This window comes from Coregonus lavaretus (assembly GCF_964263955.1).
Source record: "Coregonus lavaretus genome assembly, chromosome: 1".
NCBI lineage: Eukaryota > Metazoa > Chordata > Actinopteri > Salmoniformes > Salmonidae > Coregonus > Coregonus lavaretus.
The window spans coordinates 53,486,266-53,507,741 of NC_139988.1; the positions used below are offsets into that span (position 1 = coordinate 53,486,266).

Consider the following 21,476-nt stretch of genomic DNA (forward strand, 5'->3'; position numbering starts at 1 on the left):
CACTGGCCAATTACAGGCTGGATAGTGGGCCGGACAGTGGGCTGTCCACAGGCCCCTCCCTCAGGCCACCACTGACCAATGGAGGGCAGGACATTGGGATAGAGCTGTCTCTGGGGGAGAGTGGACACCAGAGTGACTGACGGCTTAACCATTAGAAACTCTGTGGTGAGGCTTGCCTAAAACACTTTCACTTAGGCTGTCTGTGTGTGTGTGTGTGTTTTCCCATTCTGTATATGCCTTTGTGCGCTAGCCAAGTAAAGTGTGTGTGAATGTTTGTTTATCTGTTTTTCGAAGTGGGCACAGATGTGAGCTAGATGGAAGCTATTTGTGCACGCTATTATGCACTCAAATAACGCTACTCAGAAAATATAAAAACACTATTCCGGATCCCATTTTATTTAAACACTTGTTCATATTCCTCACCTGGGCTCTCACCAAAATGAAGAACACCAATAATATTAACGAATCCACCTACAATAGTCCTTTCTCTGTGCCTACATGTGAGTGTGTGTGAGATCATGCATAGTGGCTGTGTGTGTGCGTGCCCATGTGTGCCTGTGTGTGTGTGGAGCCAAGTCATGCTGGGTGGTTGTGTCCTGTGTCCTGCCCTGAGCAGAAGAGAAGTGCTGTGTGTGTTCGTGCTGCCTGACTATTTGGCCGATCAAGATGTGAGATTTGAGGCAGGAAATGATGACCCATGACAAGAGGAATGTGACTGGAGAGGGAGAGGAGAGACAAGGGCATAACTGCCCAGACACACATCCCTGCCTGGGCATGGCTGTCTGGGAGAGGGGACACACAGATACATTCACTACACTGGCTCTGTCTGTGCTGGGAGGGAGATATGACAGATGCCTCTAACGACTGACATATACAGTGCTATGAAAAAGTATTTGCCCCCTTTCTAATTTTCTCTACTTTTGCATATTTGTGATACTGAATGTTATCAGATCTTCAACCAAAACCTAATATTAGATAAAGGGAACATAAGTGAACAAATAACACAACAATTACATATTTATTTCATAAACAAAGTTATGCAACACCCAATTCCCCTGTGTGAAAAAGTAATTGCCCCCTTACACTCAATAACTGGTTGTGCCACCTTTAGCTGCAATGACTCCAACCAAATGCTTCCTGTAGTTGTTGATCAGTCTCTCACGTCGCTGTGGAGGAATTTTGGCCCACTCTTCCATGCAGAACTGCTTTAACTCAGAGACGTGTGGGTTTTCAAGCATGAACTGCTCGTTTCAAGTCCTGCCACAACATCTCAATTGGGATTAGGTCTGGACTTTGACTAGGCCATTCCAAAACTTCCAATGTGTTGCTTTTTAGCAATTTTCATGTAGACTTGATTGTATGTTTTGGATCATTGTTTTGCTGCTTGACCCAGCTGCGCTTCAGCTTCAGCTCACAGACGGATGGTCTGACATTCTCCTGTAGAATTCTCTGATACAGGCGAAAACCAAACTCTGCATTCCACAGTAAGAACATCATACCAAAGGTCAAGCATGGTGGTGGTGGTGTGATGGTTTGGGTATGCTTTGCTGCCTCAGGACCTGGACGACTTGCCTTAATAGAAGGAACCATGAATTATGCTCTGTATCATAGAATTCTACAGGAGAATGTTAGACCATCCGTCTGTGAGCTGAAGCGCAGCTGGGTCAAGCAGCAAAACAATGATCCAAAACATACAATCAAGTCTACATGAAAATAGCTAAAAAGCAACAAATTGGAAGTTTTGGAATGGCCTAGTCAAAGTCCAGACCTAATCCCAATTGAGATGTTGTGGCAGGACTTGAAACGAGCAGTTCATGCTTGGAAGAATGGGCCAAAATTCCTCCACAGCGACGTGAGAGACTGATCAACAACTACAGGAAGCATTTGGTTGGAGTCATTGCAGCTAAAGGTGGCACAACCAGTTATTGAGTGTAAGGGGGCAATTACTTTTTCACACAGGGGAATTGGGTGTTGCATAACTTTGTTTATGAAATAAATATGTAATTGTTGTGTTATTTGTTCACTTATGTTCCCTTTATCTAATATTAGGTTTTGGTTGAAGATCTGATAACATTCAGTATCACAAATATGCAAAAGTAGAGAAAATTAGAAAGGGGGCAAATACTTTTTCATAGCACTGTATATGTATATGTGTATCTACTGTACATGTGATGTAAAGTTCAGTGGGTTTTGCAGTGAAATTATTTAACGGTTCACTCTCAAGGGTCAAATAGAAGACAAATGCCAGATGACGAAAACTACCTTTGCTTAAAATCCAACACAGGGAACTCAACCCTAACTCACCCATTGGTATAATGATGGCCTTTCTCTCTGCTCAGTTCACAATTATAGGGTAGGATGCCCTATAACCCCTGCCCTCTAGCTCCAGTGGTGTGCCCTCTCCCTCCCTTCCTATAGCTGGCAGCAGTAGTGTACACTCCGGTGGTAGAGTCTACGCACCCTCCTGTAGCTCATTTCAGCTGGTAAGAAGCACACACTTGTCCTAGCTGACTCCAGTGTACACTAGATAGTTACAGTGAGGGAAAAAAGTATTTGATCCCCTGCTGATTTTGTAAGTTTGCCCACTGATAAAGAAATGATCAGTCTATAATTTTAATGGTAGGTTTATTTGAACAGTGAGAGACAGAATAAAAACAAAAAAATCCAGAAAAACGCATGTCAAAAATGTTATAAATTGATTCGGATTTTAATGAGGGATATAAGTATTTGACCCCCTCTCAATCAGAAAGATTTCTGTCTCCCAGGTGTCTTTTATACAGGTAACGAGCTGAGATTAGGAGCACACTCTTAAAGGGAGTGCTCCTAATCTCAGTTTGTCACCTGTATAAAAAGACACATGTCCACAGAAGCAATCAATCAATCAGATTCCAAACTCTCCACCATGGCCAAGACCAAAGAGCTCTCCAAGGATGTCAGGAACAAGATTGTAGTCCTACACAAGGCTGGAATGGGCTACAAGACCATCGCCAAGCAGCTTGGTGAGAAGGTGACAACAGTTGGTGCGATTATTCGCAAATGGAAGAAACACAAAAGAACTGTCAATCTCTCTCGGCCTGGGGCTCCATGCAAGATCTCACCTCGTGGAGTTGCAATGATCATGAGAACGGTGGAATCAGCCCAGAACTACACGGAAGGATCTTGTGTATGATCTCAAGGCAGCTGGGACCATAGTCACCAAGAAGACAATTGGTAACACACTATGCCGCTCAAGAAAGCACATATACAGGGCCGTCTGAAGTTTGCCAATGAACATCTGAATGATTCAGAGGAGAACTGGGTGAAAGTGTTGTGGTCAGAATCGAGCTCTTTGGCATCAACTCAACTCAACTCGCCGTGTTTGGAGGAGGAGGAATGCTGCCTATGACCCCAAGAACACCATCCCCACCGTCAAACATGGAGGTGGAAACATTATGCTTTGGGGGTGTTCTTCTGCTAAGGGGACAGGACAACTTCACCGCATCAAAGGGACGATGGACGGGGCCATGTATCTTGGGGTGAGAACCTCCTTCCCTCAGCCAGGGCATTGAAAATGGGTCGTGGATAGGTATTCCAGCATGACAATGACCCAAAACACACGGCCAAGGCAACAAAGGAGTGGCTCAAGAAGAAGCACATTAAGGTCCTGGAGTGGCCTAGCCAGTCTCCAGACCTTAATCCCATAGAAAATCTGTGGAGGGAGCTGAAGGTTCGAGTTGCCAAACGTCAGCCTCGAAACCTTAATGACTTGGAGAAGATCTGCAAAGAGGAGTGGGACAAAATCCCTCCTGAGATGTGTGCAAACCTGGTGGCCAACTACAAGAAACGTCTGACCTCTGTGATTGCCAACTAGGGTTTTGCCACCAAGTACTAAGTCATGTTTTGCAGAGGGGTCAAATACTTATTTCCCTCATTAAAATGCAAATCAATTCATAACATTTTTGACATGCGTTTTTCTGGATTATTTTGTTGTTATTCTGTCTCTATAACCTACCATTAAAATTATAGACTGATCATGTCTTTGTCAGTGGGCAAACGTACAAAATCAGCAGGGGATCAAATACGTTTTTTCCCTCACTGTATGTACACTCCCTCCCTCCTGTACCTGCTTGCAGCCAGATGCGCTCCAGAATGGTGTAGGCGGGGCCCTGTTTTTGGGCAGAGCTGATGGCTGACACCTCTGACATGGCTTGCTCCAGGCGAGATACAGTAAGGGACGGACCACTCTGAGAACCTGACCCAGGGACAGTTCATAGTCAGCACACATAGAGCATTATACACAATCATACACACATAGCTTGATCTAGGAAGTGTATACTTAGTCAGTACACATACATACGAAGCCTAGGCCCTTATCCACAAAGCATCTCAGGTCGTGTCTACACTTGACACTTACATGCGACTTCTGCTATCAGAATATGAAGATCGCATTGAAAAGACGCTTTGTGGTCTGATTGTGTTTAGATCTGGCTGACCACTTCAGAAGGTGGTCGGGGATGCATTGTGTGCGGATTTCTCCTCAGTCTGGATGCAATCAGGCTACCGAAAGCGCATACAGTGTGCGACGTCATCAGCACTCCTCCCACAAGTCTCCAGAAAACGTGTGTTTTGGGACCGAGGCACATTTTCATTATAACGTTGGAGGAACTACGTTCCTAGCGTGTGAGGAACGTGTTTGCTGGCCTCATAAATGCTAGCCAGCTAGCTGATATTTAGAAAGGAAGAAAAAAGCAGAGGAAGACACCAAATAAAAAGTTTAGTTTGAGTCTGAAGAGTGAGGAAAGATGGCGGAAGTGGATGCTGAGTTTGAATCAAGCAGCGCGTCGAGCAAAGTTGGTGAAGACAAATGTTCTGAATGGACAACAGTAGTAGAGAAAAACTGGAACAAAAAGGAAATTGTCTAAAATTGGAGTGGAGGATACGTGTATGAATGATAATGAATCGCTTCTTGTTTGGATGCGTTTGTTGAGTAAGGATGCATATGTGGGAAACCTGTTTGAGGTGTCGAAAAAATTGTGAAGTATGCGCTGGGAAAAGTGGAGTCTGTCAGAGTGACCAGGAGTGGTCTTATTTTAATGAACTGTATTTCTGAAGAACAGAGGAAGATTACAGTGAGCCTCAAAAGAATCCGGACAACAGAAGTTTTGTGTTTTGAACTTCGGAGTAGAGCACCCGTCAAAGGAGTACTCTCAGGGGACACAGATGTTCAGGTTGAATACCTGAAGAAAATTCCTGGTGTGGATGGGGCCCGGAGTCTGACCCGCTGGGTGAATGGAGAAAAATAAGGAAGTCTGTCGGTCCTGTTGTTTGTTGATAAAGAGCAAATACCTACGCATGTGAAGCTTTGTTATGTAAGATATGCTGTAAGAGCTTTCGTCCCCAAACCATTGCAGTGTAAGAACTGTAAAGGATTTGGCTATATTTCAAGTGTGTGCTGACGGACAGAGTATATTGAAGAACGGTGTGTAGAAGGACGACTGTGTTGCAATTGTGGTGGTGATCACGATCCCATGTTCCTGGAGTGCCCTGTAAGGGTGAAGGAGATTGAGGTTACAAAAGTTAGAGCGGTCAATCGAATCTCCTATACAGAGGCGATTAAGGTTGTTGTTGTGTATTATCATAATATTTTGCCTATTCCACCCAGGCATTTGAATATAGCGCAGGAATAGGGAATCCGGACACATTGTGGACAAGGTAGACACATTTAAATGTAGGTGTAGACGCGTTCGGAATTCCATGAACAGAACTCTATGATCAGAATACTAAAGCTGAATGAACTGTCTAGACATGGCCTCAAAAACGGTCTTAGGAATCCTGTTAAAACCTGTTTTAAGACAAAAACAACTCCCAGCTCAGAGTAGATTTTAGGATGATGTTAAGACACTGACAAGACAAACTCTGAGCCAGGAGTAAAATCAACTCATAAAAGTTCATCTCAGCTGGTACTCATGACAGTTCGAGGTACTGCAAAGGAGATAGTAATTACCCTCATTGACTTTGTTGCAAATGATGGGGAATAACCAATCGCGATGAGGCATCGCCAGCTGTGAACTCTATAGCACGCTTCAGAAAACCACCGTGAATGTCAATGTACATAAAATATTGCAACGCATGTGAAGCTTTGTTATGTAAGATATGCTGTAAGAGCTTTCGTCCCCAAACCATTGCAGTGTAAGAACTGTAAAGGATTTGGCTATATTTCAAGTGTGTGCTGACGGACAGAGTATATTGAAGAACGGTGTGTAGAAGGACGACTGTGTTGCAATTGTGGTGGTGATCACGATCCCATGTTCCTGGAGTGCCCTGTAAGGGTGAAGGAGATTGAGGTTACAAAAGTTAGAGCGGTCAATCGAATCTCCTATACAGAGGCGATTAAGGTTGTTGTTGTGTATTATCATAATATTTTGCCTATTCCACCCAGGCATTTGAATATAGCGCAGGAATAGGGAATCCGGACACATTGTGGACAAGGTAGACACATTTAAATGTAGGTGTAGACGCGTTCGGAATTCCATGAACAGAACTCTATGATCAGAATACTAAAGCTGAATGAACTGTCTAGACATGGCCTCAAAAACGGTCTTAGGAATCCTGTTAAAACCTGTTTTAAGACAAAAACAACTCCCAGCTCAGAGTAGATTTTAGGATGATGTTAAGACACTGACAAGACAAACTCTGAGCCAGGAGTAAAATCAACTCATAAAAGTTCATCTCAGCTGGTACTCATGACAGTTCGAGGTACTGCAAAGGAGATAGTAATTACCCTCATTGACTTTGTTGCAAATGATGGGGAATAACCAATCGCGATGAGGCATCGCCAGCTGTGAACTCTATAGCACGCTTCAGAAAACCACCGTGAATGTCAATGTACATAAAATATTGCAATGGTAAAACGTTTGATATAATTTTCGCCTGAAACTATCACTTTGCCTACTCATAAGTAATATGTTGGCATTCATAACTGTAATTTTTTTTAACCAATTCTGATGGTTGTTAAAAGCGTAATTTTGACAATATTACTGTTATATCAACACACTCGTCACTCCCGTTTAACAATTCTAAATCGCTTTGGCACAGTAGTCATCAATGCGTATACGTTGGGCAATTGAATGCTTCTAGGGCTTATGTTAACTTTGATTGTGTTCGATGAAAATGATTGAAAGGGCTAACGTTGTATGCAACGTTGTCAACATTATCGGCAAGTTACTTATTATCTTATTATGCCTATTGTGCTAAAGCGATTTAGAATTGTTAAACGGGAGTGACGAGTGTGTTGATATAACGGTAATATTGTCAAAATTACGCTTTAAACAACCATCAGAATTATTATTTTTTTAAATGCATGCCAACATATTAGGCAATAATTAAGAGTAGGCAAAGTGATCGTGTCAGGCGAAAATTATATCAAATATTTTACCATTGCAACTTTTGATGTACAGTCACATTCACTGTGGTTGTCTGAAGCGTGCAATAAAGGTCACAGCTGGAGCTGCCTCGTCGCGATTGGTTATTCCCCATAATTTGCAACAATATCAACGTTAACGTATGTCATCGCTATCTTTCCTTAAAACCACGACAGTCTGAGGTACCCCAAATTAAAGATGGTGATGACGCTCATTGCCTTTGTTGCAAATGATGGGGAATAAGCAATCGCCAGCTGTGACTTCTATAGCACGCTTCAGACAACCACAGTGACTGTAGCCTACATCAAATGTTGCAATGATAAAACGTTTTGATATAATTTTCGCATGACACGATCACTTTGTCTACTGTTATTTATTGCCTAATATCAAAGACAGTACAAAACTCTGTGCTAATATGTTGGCATGCATAACCTTTTTTTTTTTTTTTTTACTAATTCTGATAGTTGTTGAAAGCAGAATTTGGACAATGTTGTCGTTATATCAACACACTCGTAACTCTGCGGTTTAACAACTCTAAATCGCATTGGCACAGTAGGCATCAATCAAGTCACTTGCAAATAATGTTGCATACAAAGTTTCATACAATGTTTGAAAGGCCTATCATTTTCATCGAACACAATCAAAGTTAACATAAGCCCTAGATGCCTTCAATTTCCCAATTTATTGGCATGCCCAATATAGGCAACTTTTTTTAACAACGTGATGTTGCGCTCCAGTGGGACACATTTAAATAACATGATGTTGGTAATTAAATAATCGAAAGAAAAACATGTTTATTTATTATCCTAGTGGTTATAAGTATTTAGGCATGTCATGTGAAATAGGCCTCGTGAAATAATTGTCAAAAGTGCAAAATATAAGGCTTACGGTTGCATATAGGTCTAGATTATTTATGGGTTAATCATATCAAAACATTATTTGAACAACTCCAAAGCAATTGCATGTGGCGCAGGAACCACTGACTCTATTATCAAGACACCTGCTGGTAACTCTTAACTGGTTAGGACAGCACATGAGGTGTCCTAAATATCTGTCGACTATAGTGGACTCTTATGACTAAAGAGGCTTCATGCATAGCTTTTATTTTTACCCATAAGAGTAGGAGTAAAATGTCTCTATTCTCTTAAAATCTTCTACTCTGAGACGCTTTTTTGATATGGCCCCAGCTTTTAACAACATTCCTTGGTCCTTTTCTGAGATGCTTTGTGGAGACAGACCCTAGTCCTGGAACAGTTAATTCTGAATCAATACACATACATGAAAACCCCTAATTTACAAACAGCAGAACCATATTTTGTAAAGACACACTATCTAAATACAGGTCTCTCTTGCTAAATAGATTTGTGTATTATCTCAATGAGACAAACCTGTCTAAACAAAGATTACATGATCAATACACCCAAGAGGCTGTGTACAGTACACACCAGTCTCACTGTCCTGGAAGTCTGGCAGGGTGAGGTGGAGGCCGCTGGGTTTGCGGCTGAGTGGAAGTGGCTCTGGTGGGTGGATACTGCTGCTGTCATCCCCCTCACTGCAACACCACATGGCAGCTAATCAATACACAGCAGAATCGTTCCCAGCTCCCACTCAGCAGCAGCCATTATAGTCATGCACCCAGTGCAGTAGACAAACACACTCACATGCATACACAGTCACTAATGCATGCACGCACAAACACACAAATGCATGCACACACTCACACATGAATCACAAACATATTATACACACAAGCGAAAGACACTCACATGTAACACACACATTAACCACACAAACAGAGAGACAGGCAGGCAGACATATAGACACAGACACACACTACACACACCCATACACACACCTGGTGCGTGTGAAGTCATAGCGGCTTTGCCATAGCTGCAGCATGTCTTGGCAGGTCTGGAGTGCTACGCCCGGCCCATACAGAGCCTCTTCCAGCTTCACCTTAGTGAACAGCAGGCTGAGTGACAAGGAGCACAGACAGACAGCAACATCAATACAGCATACAGTGGGGAAAAAAAGTACTTAGTCAGCCACCAATTGTGCAAGTTCTCCCACTTAAAAAGATGAGAGAGGCCTGTAATTTTCATCATAGGTACACGTCAACTATGACAGACAAATTGAGGAAAAAAAATCCAGAAAATCACATTGTAGGACTTTTTATGAATTTATTAGCAAATTATGGTGGAAAATAAGTATTTGGTCACCTACAAACAAGCAAGATTTCTGGCTCTCACAGACCTGTAACTTCTTCTTTAAGAGGCTCCTCTGTCCTCCACTCGTTACCTGTATTAATGGCACCTGTTTGAACTTGTTATCAGTATAAAAGACACCTGTCCACAACCTCAAACAGTCACACTCCAAACTCCACTATGGCCAAGACCAAAGAGCTGTCAAAGGACACCAGAAACAAAATTATAGACCTGCACCAGGCTGGGAAGACTGAATCTGCAATAGGTAAGCAGCTTGGTTTGAAGAAATCAACTGTGGGAGCAATTATTAGGAAATGGAAGACATACAAGACCACTGATAATCTCCCTCGATCTGGGGCTCCAAGCAAGATCTCACCCCGTGGGGTCAAAATGATCACAAGAACGGTAAGCAAAAATCCCAGGACCACACGGGGGGACCTAGTGAATGACCTGCAGAGAGCTGGGACCAAAGTAACAAAGCCTACCATCAGTAACACACTACACCGCCAGGGACTCAAATCCTGCAGTGCCAGACGTGTCCCCCTGCTATAGTCAGTACATGTCCAGGCCCGTCTGAAGTTTGCTAGAGTGCATTTGGATGATCCAGAAGAGGATTGGGAGAATGTCATATGGTCAGATGAAACCAAAATATAACTTTTTGGTAAAAACTAAACTCGTCGTGTTTGGAGGACAAAGAATGCTGAGTTGCATCCAAAGAACACCATACCTACTGTGAAGCATGGGGGTGGAAACATCATGCTTTGGGGCTGTTTTTCTGCAAAGGGACCAGGACGACTGATCCGTGTAAAGGAAAGAATGAATGGGGCCATGTATCGTAAGATTTTGAGTGAAAACCTCCTTCCATCAGCAAGGGCATTGAAGATGAAACGTGGCTGGGTCTTTCAACATGACAATGATCCCAAACACACCGCCCGGGCAACGAAGGAGTGGCTTCGTAAGAAGCATTTCAAGGTCCTGGAGTGGCCTAGCCAGTCTCCAGATCTCAACCCCATAGAAAATCTTTGGAGGGAGTTGAAAGTCCGTGTTGCCCAGCGACAGCCCCAAAACATCACTGCTCTAGAGGAGATCTGCATGGAGGAATGGGCCAAAATACCAGCAACAGTGTGTGAAAACCTTGTGAAGACTTACAGAAAACATTTGACCTGTGTCATTGCCAACAAAGGGTATATAACAAAGTATTGAGAAACTTTTGTTATTGACCAAATACTTATTTTCCACCATAATTTGCAAATAAATTCATTAAAAATCCTACAATGTGATTTTCTGGATTTCTTTTCTCAATTTGTCTGTCATAGTTGACATGTACCTATGATGAAAATTACAGGCCTCTCTCATCTTTTTAAGTGGGAGAACTTGCACAATTGGTGGCTGACTAAATTCTTTTTTCCCCCACTGTACATCAATTAGTACACCATTAGCACTTTACACATCGATACATACATTTGTGTGCTGTACCATATACTCAACACATCAGGAAAAACACACACCACCACACCACAACACTGGCTCAATGGTGACACAACACTGCTGTGTTTGCTAGGTCAGCACATACTGTTGGCACATCAACCAGGACCTGATACTACCATCATGTAGGATAAGCATGTTTATCACTGTATGTTCATAGAGCTTTGGTACTCTGTTCTTCAACAGATGGGTTCTGTATGAGTCTGGAGGATTACAGTATGCTACAGTGGGAGGCTGAGCTGGGAAAGTCAGAGAGAGGTACAGTATGTGAAGGAAAAAACAGAGAGAGGGAGAGAGAAAGAGTCAGGGCCCTCACTCATCCGTGAGAGAGAGAGAGAGAGAGAGAGAGATAGAGAGAGGGACTTATAGCCCCAAAGCGGATGCCTGTCTGCCTCTGCCTGCTATCTCTCTGTCTCTCTGTCTCTCTGTCTGTCTGTCTGTCTGTCTGTCTGTTCCTGTCTCCCTGCTCCCCCAACTGGAGCCTCTTCGAATTATTCCTCTCTCTGCACACCTCTTGCTGACAGAGAGCTTGGGTTGGGCACTATCCAGATTTTCATACCGTTCTGTACCATATTAGGGTATACAGTATTACCGGAAGTGTACACAGGGGGCGCTATTCTTTGACTCGCAAAACAAGTTAGGCAACAGGGATCTTGATTCAGGAGGGGATTGAATGTCTCTGCTGTAACCAAGAAGCTTGATCTTGACATATAGCCACTTAGCTAGCAAGTTAGCCAACCAAATGCATAGCTGGAGCCCTGAGCTGGATATAATTTATTTGACACAGCTTAGATTTCTTATAGTTATACTTAACTTATAGTTAGTGCTAAGAAGTGGCGTAGCACGCACCCCCGCGAGGCGGTGTTGCCCCCAACCCAAAATCATACCGTCAGTATTTAGAAATACCCTGGTATACGGTATATCGGCCAAGCCTAAAGATAGCACTGGTGATCAATAGCGCTGCCAGACGGCCGGCAGCAGGGGAAAAACTCTTGGTGAAATGTGGCTCATTACCGGTTAACGGGTGGGTGGACGGACTGGGGTGATGGAGGGAGGGATGGGGGATGGAGGGGCGAGAGGAGGGGAGGGAGATATGCACGCTGTATCATCTGACATGAGGAAGAAAACTGTTGCTGACGAACGTGGTGTTAAGGATACACCTGTCAGCGGGGCCAGTGGGGGCTGAGGGTTTCCTATTAGCACCCGTGCAGAGCAGCTTTTAGTAAAGGAGTGGTGTGCCGTAGTGTTAGTGGGCTTCCTACTGGGTGTGTGTGTGTGTGTGTTTATGCAAGCAGACACACACACACACACACTCATCCTGTGACATGCCGCAAGATGAATCCAGAATCAAAGCATGGGATTAATCATTCTCTTTAGAACGAACTGCAAGAGTACACTCTCTCTCTCTCGCCTCCCTTCCCCTCTCCATTTCCACAACCTCCTCAGCTCTCTCACTCTGTGCTAGAATCCCATTTCAATTGGAAATGCACGCCTGTCTACTAGCTGATAAAAAGACAGAGATAAAAAAGACTGCTACCTATGGAGGTGGCGTACGAGACGTGAGAAATGAATCGAGATTTACACACATATTTTTTGGATAACTCTCATAAATGTATCGTAGTTTAAATACAGTCTAGTAGGAGAACAAGAAAGACAGAAAGTGAAAGAGAAACCACAAGGACTCAGTGTGTGCTACAACAAGTTGACAGTCTGTGCTGTAGTGGTGCAGAGATCCTATGACTAGCCTCACACACACATGCACACGCGTGCACATACATGTCATTGTGCACGTCCGCTATTCAAACACTCCTTCACACATTCTCTCTTTCTCCATAACAACTGATGTTGACTGCTCCCTCTGCCAATATGACCTCATGGTTACCGGGGCGATGGGCATTCCTGGCGCAGGGAGGGCTGTGATTGGCTGAGCCTGGCAAAGAGCTCTTAAATGGGTCAAAGCAGTCAAATGTCTCTATGGAGAAGGAGTGTGTGTGTGCATATGTATATGAGGGAGAGAAATCACTAGAATATAAGCTTTAGATTATACAAATATATACAGTGGGGAAAAAAAGTATTTAGTCAGCCACCAATTGTGCAAGTTCTCCCACTTAAAAAGATGAGAGAGGCCTGTAATTTTCATCATAGGTACACGTCAACTATGACAGACAAATTGAGGATTTTTTTTCTCCAGAAAATCACATTGTAGGATTTTAAATAAATTAATTTGCAAATTATGGTGGAAAATAAGTATTTGGTCACCTACAAACAAGCAAGATTTCTGGCTCTCACAGACCTGTAACTTCTTCTTTAAGAGGCTCCTCTGTCCTCCACTCATTACCTGTATTAATGGCACCTGTTTGAACTTGTTATCAGTATAAAAGACACCTGTCCACAACCTCAAACAGTCACACTCCAAACTCCACTATGGCCAAGACCAAAGAGCTGTCAAATGACACCAGAAACAAAATTGTAGACCTGCACCAGGCTGGGAAGACTGAATCTGCAATAGGTAAGCAGCTTGGTTTGAAGAAATCAACTGTGGGAGCAATTATTAGGAAATGGAAGACATAAAAGACCACTGATAATCTCCCTCGATCTGGGGCTCCACGCAAGATCTCACCCCGTGGGGTCAAAATGATCACAAGAACGGTGAGCAAAAATCCCAGCACCACACGGGGGGACCTAGTGAATGACCTGCAGAGAGCTGGGACCAAAGTAACAAAGCCTACCATCAGTAACACACTACGCCGCCAGGGACTCAAATCCTGCAGTGCCAGACGTGTCCCCCTGCTTAAGCCAGTACATGTCCAGGCCCGTCTGAAGTTTGCTAGAGTGCATTTGGATGATCCAGAAGAGGATTGGGAGAATGTCATATGGTCAGATGAAACCAAAATAGGACTTTTTGGTAAAAACTCAACTCGTCGTGTTTGGAGGACAAAGAATGCTGAGTTGCATCCAAAGAACACCATACCTACTGTGAAGCATGGGGGTGGAAACATCATGCTTTGGGGCTGTTTTTCTGTAAAGGGACCAGGACGACTGATCCGTGTAAAGGAATGAATGAATGGGGCCATGTATCGTGAGACTCCTTCCATCAGCAAGGGCATTGAAGATGAAACGTGGCTGGGTCTTTCAGCATGACAATGATCCCAAACACACCGCCCGGGCAACGAAGGAGTGGCTTCGTAAGAAGCATTTCAAGGTCCTGGAGTGGCCTAGCCAGTCTCCAGATCTCAACCCCATAGAAAATCTTTGGAGGGAGTTGAAAGTCCGTGTTAACAAGCGACAGCCCCAAAACATCACTGCTCTAGAGGAGATCTGCATGGAGGAATGGGCCAAAATACCAGCAACAGTGTGTGAAAACCTTGTGAAGCCTTACAGAAAACGTTTTACCTGTGTCATTGCCAACAAAGGGTATATAACAAAGTATTGAGAAACTTTTGTTATTGACCAAATACTTATTTTCCACCATAATTTGCAAATAAATTCATAAAAAATCCAACAATGTGATTTTCAGGAAAAAAAAATCTCATTTTGTCTGTCATAGTTGACGTGTACCTATGATGAAAATTACAGGCCTCTTTCATCTTTTTCAGTGGGAGAACTTGCACAATTGGTGGCTGACTAAATACTTTTTTCCCCCACTGTACATATATATAGACATCTACATATATACACACATATATATATATATACAGTGGGGAGAACAAGTATTTGATACACTGCCGATTTTGCAGGTTTTCCTACTTACAAAGCATGTAGAGGTCTGTAATTTTTATCATAGGTACACTTCAACTGTGAGAGACGGAATCTAAAACAAAAATACAGAAAATCACATTGTATGATTTTTAAGTAATTAATTTGCATTTTATTGCATGACATAAGTATTTGATCACCTACCAACCAGTAAGAATTCCGGCTCTCACAGACCTGTTAGTTTTTCTTTAAGAAGCCCTCCTGTTCTCCACTCATTACCTGTATTAACTGCACCTGTTTGAACTCGTTACCTGTATAAAAGACACCTGTCCACACACGCAATCAAACAGACTCCAACCTCTCCACAATGGTCAAGACCAGAGAGCTGTGTAAGGACATCAGGGATAAAATTGTAGACCTGCACAAGGCTGGGATGGGCTACAGGACAATAGGCAAGCAGCTTGGTGAGAAGGCAACAACTGTTGGCGCAATTATTAGAAAATGGAAGAAGTTCAAGATGACGGTCAATCACCCTCGGTCTGGGGCTCCATGCAAGATCTCACCTTGTGGGGCATCAATGATCATGAGGAAGGTGAGGGATCAGCCCAGAGCTACACGGCAGGACCTGGTCAATGACCTGAAGAGAGCTGGGACCACAGTCTCAAAGAAAACCATTAGTAACACACTACGCCGTCATGGATTAAAATCCTGCAGCGCACGCAAGGGCCCCCTGCTCAAGCCAGCGCATGTCCAGGCCCGTCTGAAGTTTGCCAATGACCATCTGGATGATCCAGAGGAGGAATGGGAGAAGGTCATGTGGTCTGATGAGACAAAAATAGAGCTTTTTGGCTTTTTAAACTCCACTCGCCGTGTTTGGAGGAAGAAGAAGGATGAGTACAACCCCAAGAACACCATCCCAACGTGAAGTATGGAGGTGGAAACATCATTCTTTGGGGATGCTTTTCTGCAAAGGGGACAGGACGACTGCACCGTATTGAGGGGAGGATGGATGGGGCCATGTATCGCGAGATCTTGGCCAACAACCTCCTTCCCTCAGTAAGAGCATTGAAGATGGGTCGTGGCTGGGTCTTCCAGCATGACAACGACCCGAAACACACAGCCAGGGCAACTAGGGAGTGGCTCCGTAAGAAGCATCTCATGGTTCTGGAGTGGCCTAGCCAGTCTCCAGACCTGAACCCAATAGAAAATCTTTGGAGGGAGCTGAAAGTCCGTATTGCCCAGCGACAGCCCCGAAACCTGAAGGATCTGGAGAAGGTCTGTATGGAGGAGTGGGCCAAAATCCCTGTGCAGTGTGTGCAAACCTGGTCAAGACCTACAGGAAACGTATGATCTCTGTAATTGCAAACAAAGGTTTCTGTACCAAATATTATGTTCTGCTTTTCTGATGTATCAAATACTTATGTCATGCAATAAAATGCAAATTAATTACTTAAAAATCATACAATGTGATTTTCTGGATCTCTCACAGTGAAGTGTACCTATGATAAAAATTACAGACCTCTGCATGCTTTGTAAGTAGGAAAACCTGCAAAATCGGCAGTGTATCAAATACTTGTTCTCCCCACTGTATTTCAAGGCCTACCTTCAAACTCAGTGCATCTTTGCTTGATATCATGGGAAAATCAAAAGAAATCAGCCAAGACCTCAGAAAAAAAATTGTAGACCTCCACAAGTCTGGTTCATCCTTGGGAGCAATTTCCAAACGCCTGAAGTTACCAAGTTCATCTGTACAAACAATAGTACGTAAGTATAAACACCATGGGGACCACGCAGCCGTCATTCCGCTCAGGAAGGAGACGCGTTCTGTCTCCTAGAGATGAACGTACTGTGGTGCGAAAAGTGCAAATCAATCCCAGAACAATAGCAAAGGACCTTGTGAAGATGCTGGAGAAAACAGGTACAAAAGTATCTATATCCACAGTAAAACGAGTCCTATATCGACATAACCTGAAAGGCCGCTCAGCAAGGAAGAAGCCACTGCTCCAAAACCGCCATAAAAAAGCCAGACTACGGTTTACAACTGCACATGGGGACAAAGATCGTACTTTTTGGAGAAATGTCCTCTGGTCTGATAAAACAAAAATAGAACTGTTTGGCCATAATGACCATTGTTATGTTTAAAGGAAAAAGGGGGGTGCTTGCAACCCGAAGAACACCATCCCAACTGTGAAGCACGGGATGGCAGCATCATGCTGTGGGGGTGCTTTGCTGCAGGAGGGACTGATGCACTTCACAAAATAGATGGCATTATGAGGAAGGAAAATTATGTGGATATATTGAAGCAACATCTCAAGACATCAGTCAGGAAGTTAAAGCTTGGTCGCACATGGGTCTTCCAAATGGACAATGACCCCAAGCACACTTCCAAAGTTGTGGCAAAATGACTTAAGGACAACAAAGTCAAGGTATTGGAGTGGCCATCACAAAGCCCTGACCTCAATCCTATAGAAAATGTGTGGGCAGAACTGAAAAAGCATGTGCGAGCAAGGAGGCCTACAAACCTGACTCAGTTACACCAGCTCTGTCAGGAGGAATGGGCCAAAATTCACCCAATTTATAGTGGGAAGCTTGTGGAAGGCTACCCAAAACATTTGACCCAAGTTAAACAATTTAAAGGCAATGCTACCAAATACTAATTGAGTGTATGTAAACTTCTGACCAACTGGGAATGTGATGAAAGAAATAAAAGCTGAAATAAATCATTCTCTCTACTATTATTCAGAAATGTCACATTCTTAAAATAAAGCGGTGATCCTAACTGACATAAAACAGGGAATTTGTACTAGGATTAAATGTCAGGAATTGTGAAAAATTGAGTTTAAATGTATTTTGCTAAGGTGTGTGTAAACTTCCGACTTCAACTGTATACACCTGTTCTGAAAGGCCCCAGAGTCTGCAACACCACTAAGCAAGGGGCACCACCAAGCAAGCGGCACCATGAAGACCAAGGAGCACTCCAAACAGGTCAGGGACAAAGTTGTGGAGAAGAACAGAGTAGGGTTATAAAAAAATATCCCACCACAACTCACGGACCAGGCAAGGAGGGCATTAATCAGAGAGGCTACAAAGAGACCAAAGATAACCCTGAAGGAGCTGCAAAGCTCCACAGCGGTGAGCGGAGTATCTGTCCATAGGACCACATTAAGCCGTACACTCCACAGAGCTGGGCTTGATGGAAGAGTGGCCAGAAAAAAGCCATTGCTTAAAGAAAGAAATAAGCAAACACGTTTGGTGTTCGCCAAAAGGAATGTGGGAGACTCCCCAAACATATGGAATAAGGTACTCTGGTCAGATTAGACTAAAATTGAGCTTTTTGGCCATCAAGGAAAACACTATGTCTGGCGCAAACCCACCACCTCTCATCAACCCGAGAACACCATTCCCACAGTGAAGCATGGTGGTGGCAGCATCATGCTGTGGGATGTTTTTCATCGGCAGGGACTGAGAAACTGGTCAGAATTGAAGGAATGATGGATGGCGCTAAATACAAGAAAATTCTTGAGGGAAACCTGTTTCAGTCTTCCAGAGTTTTGAGACTGGGACGGAGGTTCACCTTCCAGCAGGACAATGACCCTAAGCATACTGCTAAAGCAACACTTGAGTGGTTTAAAGGGAAACATTTAAATGTCTTGGAATGGCCTAGTCAAATCCCAGACCTCAATCCAATTGAGAATCTGTGGAATGACTTAAAGATTGCTGTACACCAGCGGAACCCATCCAGCTTGAAAGAGCTGGAGCAGTTTTGCCTTGAAGAATGGGCAAAAATCCCAGTGGCTAGATGTGCCAAGCCTATAGAGACATACCCCAAGAGACTTGCAGCTGTAATTGCTGCAAAAGGTGGCTCTACCAAGTATTGACTTTGGGAATAGTTATGCACGCTCAAGTTCTGTTTTTTTTGTCTTATTTCTTGTTTGTTTCACAATAAAAAATATTTGGCATTTTCAAAGTGGTAGGCATGTTGTGTAAATCAAATGATACAACCCCCCCAAAAAACAATTTTAATTCCAGGTTGTAAGGCAACAAAATAGGAAAAATGCCAAGGGGGTGAATACTTTCGGAAGCTACTGTAAATGTAACCATGTTTGATTCACTCTGTTCTTCTCCGACTCCATATCTCTTTATTTCCCTGTCGCTATATCACGTTCATTTACTGCTATCTATTTTTGCCGTACCCCTCTCTGCCTCTGACACCATAGAGACCAACACTGACCCCAAATGGTCGTGCTGTGAAGAACATGTGTATTAGATCATTATTGCAGACACTAGGGTGAGGTGGCACTGCGAAATAATATAAATAGCATGTGGCTATCAAATATGCATATTCTTCTTATAGCAAGGCAACACTGAGGCACGGGCCAATTGCATGGTTGACTAATGAGCATAATGCAGTGTGTCTGTGTTTTTTCATTACTGCATAATGTTGTCTGCTTCTCAAAGGGAGAGGGAGTACTGCAACTCCAACCTACATGGTAGAGTTGGGGTCAGTGCGGCAGTGTGAAAAGGGTAAGGGTGTGTGAGGGTAGTCTCCGTAGCGCAGTGCAGAAGACCGGTCTGACACATCTAAATAAGGCCTTCAGTTAGTGTGTGTGTGTGTCTCTGGTGAGGAGCTGAGACACCCTATCCCCATACAGAGGTCTGGGGCTGGGTGACACACACCGGAGTTAGTCTTATACACAGACACACACACAAACACACACACACACAGTTACATAATACAGGAGAGTGGTGTCCTACTTGAAGTTCTCAGGGTGATGGCTGAGCGCAAGTGTGAGGGTTTCGAGGGCGTGTTGGTGGTGTTTCTGGGCGCTAAGCAGAAGGGTCAGTAGGTGGAGGGAGTGTAGGTCGTCCCCACACAGAGACAGAGCCACCTGCAGGGGATCCATGGCAGCTGCCACCTGCACAAACACACATACCCACAGTGAATGGGGAGAGGAGAAACCGAAGGACAAGAGAGGCAGAAGATCCAAGATGGAGAAGCACTAAGATGAGCCGTAATGGTGTGTGTGTGTGTACTACAGTACATGTGTGTGTGGCAGTGCTGACTGACCTGGCGTACAAGAGCCAGCTGGAGAGACAGGTAGAGAGCAATCTTAGCGTCATGGGGGTCCAGTGCATGGGCTCTTCAGAGGAGAGAGGTCACACTCACTGACAGAATAACACACAAACTGTAGTGTATGCTAACTATAAAAACAAACACACAGGTTAAGATCAACCTAGACTGACAGAGTGGCCTTGTGGTTAGATTGTCCACCCTGAGATTGGAAGGTTGGGAGTTCGATCCCTGGCTGAGTCATACAAAAGACTGTAAAAATGGGACCCGATGCTTGGCACTCAGCATTAAGGAGATAGATTCGGGGTAAGGCCCTGCGATAGACTAGCGTCCTGTCCAGGGGGTGTACTTGTACATAAAGCTGCCTAACGCTACAGAAACAGGAGACCTGCTCCTATGAGCCGTTTTGACTTGCACAAGCCAAGCCTCGTGGCAAGGCTACTTACTTAGACTGACAGAGAGAGGTTGGTACGTACTTATGCAGATTTTGCAGTGCTCGTCTGTTGAACCCATCCCGATCAACTTTCAGAGTTGCTGGAGAGAGATTAGGTACAGATGGACAAATCCATCAATGGAAAACAATACATTTTGGGCAACATTTTCACGGTAGATTATAATGAGGTTTACGGTATTTTTCGCACAGCACTACAGTCTTTTGCATCCTGAAAATATTATGTCACCCTTTGTGAGTAACAACTCATATTCATTCATACACAATTCACCTCTGAATTAAATACTGCACAGGTGATGGGGAAGGCAAATGAAGAAGGAAGTATGGACTATCAGGACAAGTGAGTTTAGTGGGTTCTCTAAGTGGTGGATTCCCGCTGTATCTGGACAAGGGACACTGTTTGTTACAGGAAACCAATCCTGCCTCTACAGCAGCTCATAGTGGTGTCTCTTACCATCAGAGGCCTGCAGACTGCAGCACAGCCCCACAGTCAGGTACGCACGGGGCAGAAACTCTGCAGCCTCCTCTCCCATGGACACCACACTCTGAGACAGGGCCTCAGCCTCCTCCAGCTATCACACACAGATACACACAAAGATAACAGACAGATGTGGTATGGGTCCCTAGAAGTACAGTGTTTAGTCTGCTGAAGTACTTAGTATGTAACCTTGTGAGCTTAACTGTGAGCTCAAGTGTTTAAAGGCATGTTCAGTTGGTTTGGATTGTCTTGTTTAGTGAGCTTTTGTATTTGTATAGTATAGAGCGTTTGTATAGTCTGAAGGGCAGTATCGTGGGCAGTGTGTGGTTAGTTTAAGGACACTGTAGATTCAGGTGAAGAACAGTGCACTAGAGTCCCCCGTCAAACAGCGCCAGACTGCAGTCAGTGTGGATGAGCTGGGATGAGGTAAAAGTGTGTCACTCAGTGTGAGGTATGGGGAGGGGTCGGTGACATGCCTTTGACACGGTGCCAGCAGAACAGCAGGACAGCTGCTTAGACTATCCATGACTATCCCCCCTCCCCTGCCTTACTCCTGTACCATAAGCCCTTTACTCTCTCTTTCTATCTCTCCCCTCCCTCATCCTCCTCCTCCTCTTTCTCTATCCCTCTCTTTCTCTGAATACGGACGCTATCAACAAAGTTCCATACAATAGAAAGAAAGAGAGCCATT

At 43.9% G+C, this 21,476-nt stretch overlaps 1 protein-coding gene across 1 annotated transcript in view; it reads right to left on the minus strand.

Annotated features, from left to right (window-relative positions):
• LOC311135034 (tetratricopeptide repeat protein 7A-like) overlaps positions 1 to 21,476 on the minus strand; it is a 47,836-nt gene that overhangs the window by 9,588 nt on the left and 16,772 nt on the right. Inside the window, exons 14-20 of the mRNA XM_084168893.1 lie at positions 20,762 to 20,879; positions 20,333 to 20,390; positions 19,854 to 19,926; positions 19,541 to 19,701; positions 9,256 to 9,372; positions 8,846 to 8,952; positions 4,103 to 4,231 (exon numbers count right to left, since the gene is read on the minus strand). Coding sequence (XP_084025019.1) covers positions 4,103 to 4,231; positions 8,846 to 8,952; positions 9,256 to 9,372; positions 19,541 to 19,701; positions 19,854 to 19,926; positions 20,333 to 20,390; positions 20,762 to 20,879 — 763 coding nt within the window. The remainder of the gene's footprint in view (positions 1 to 4,102; positions 4,232 to 8,845; positions 8,953 to 9,255; positions 9,373 to 19,540; positions 19,702 to 19,853; positions 19,927 to 20,332; positions 20,391 to 20,761; positions 20,880 to 21,476) is intronic.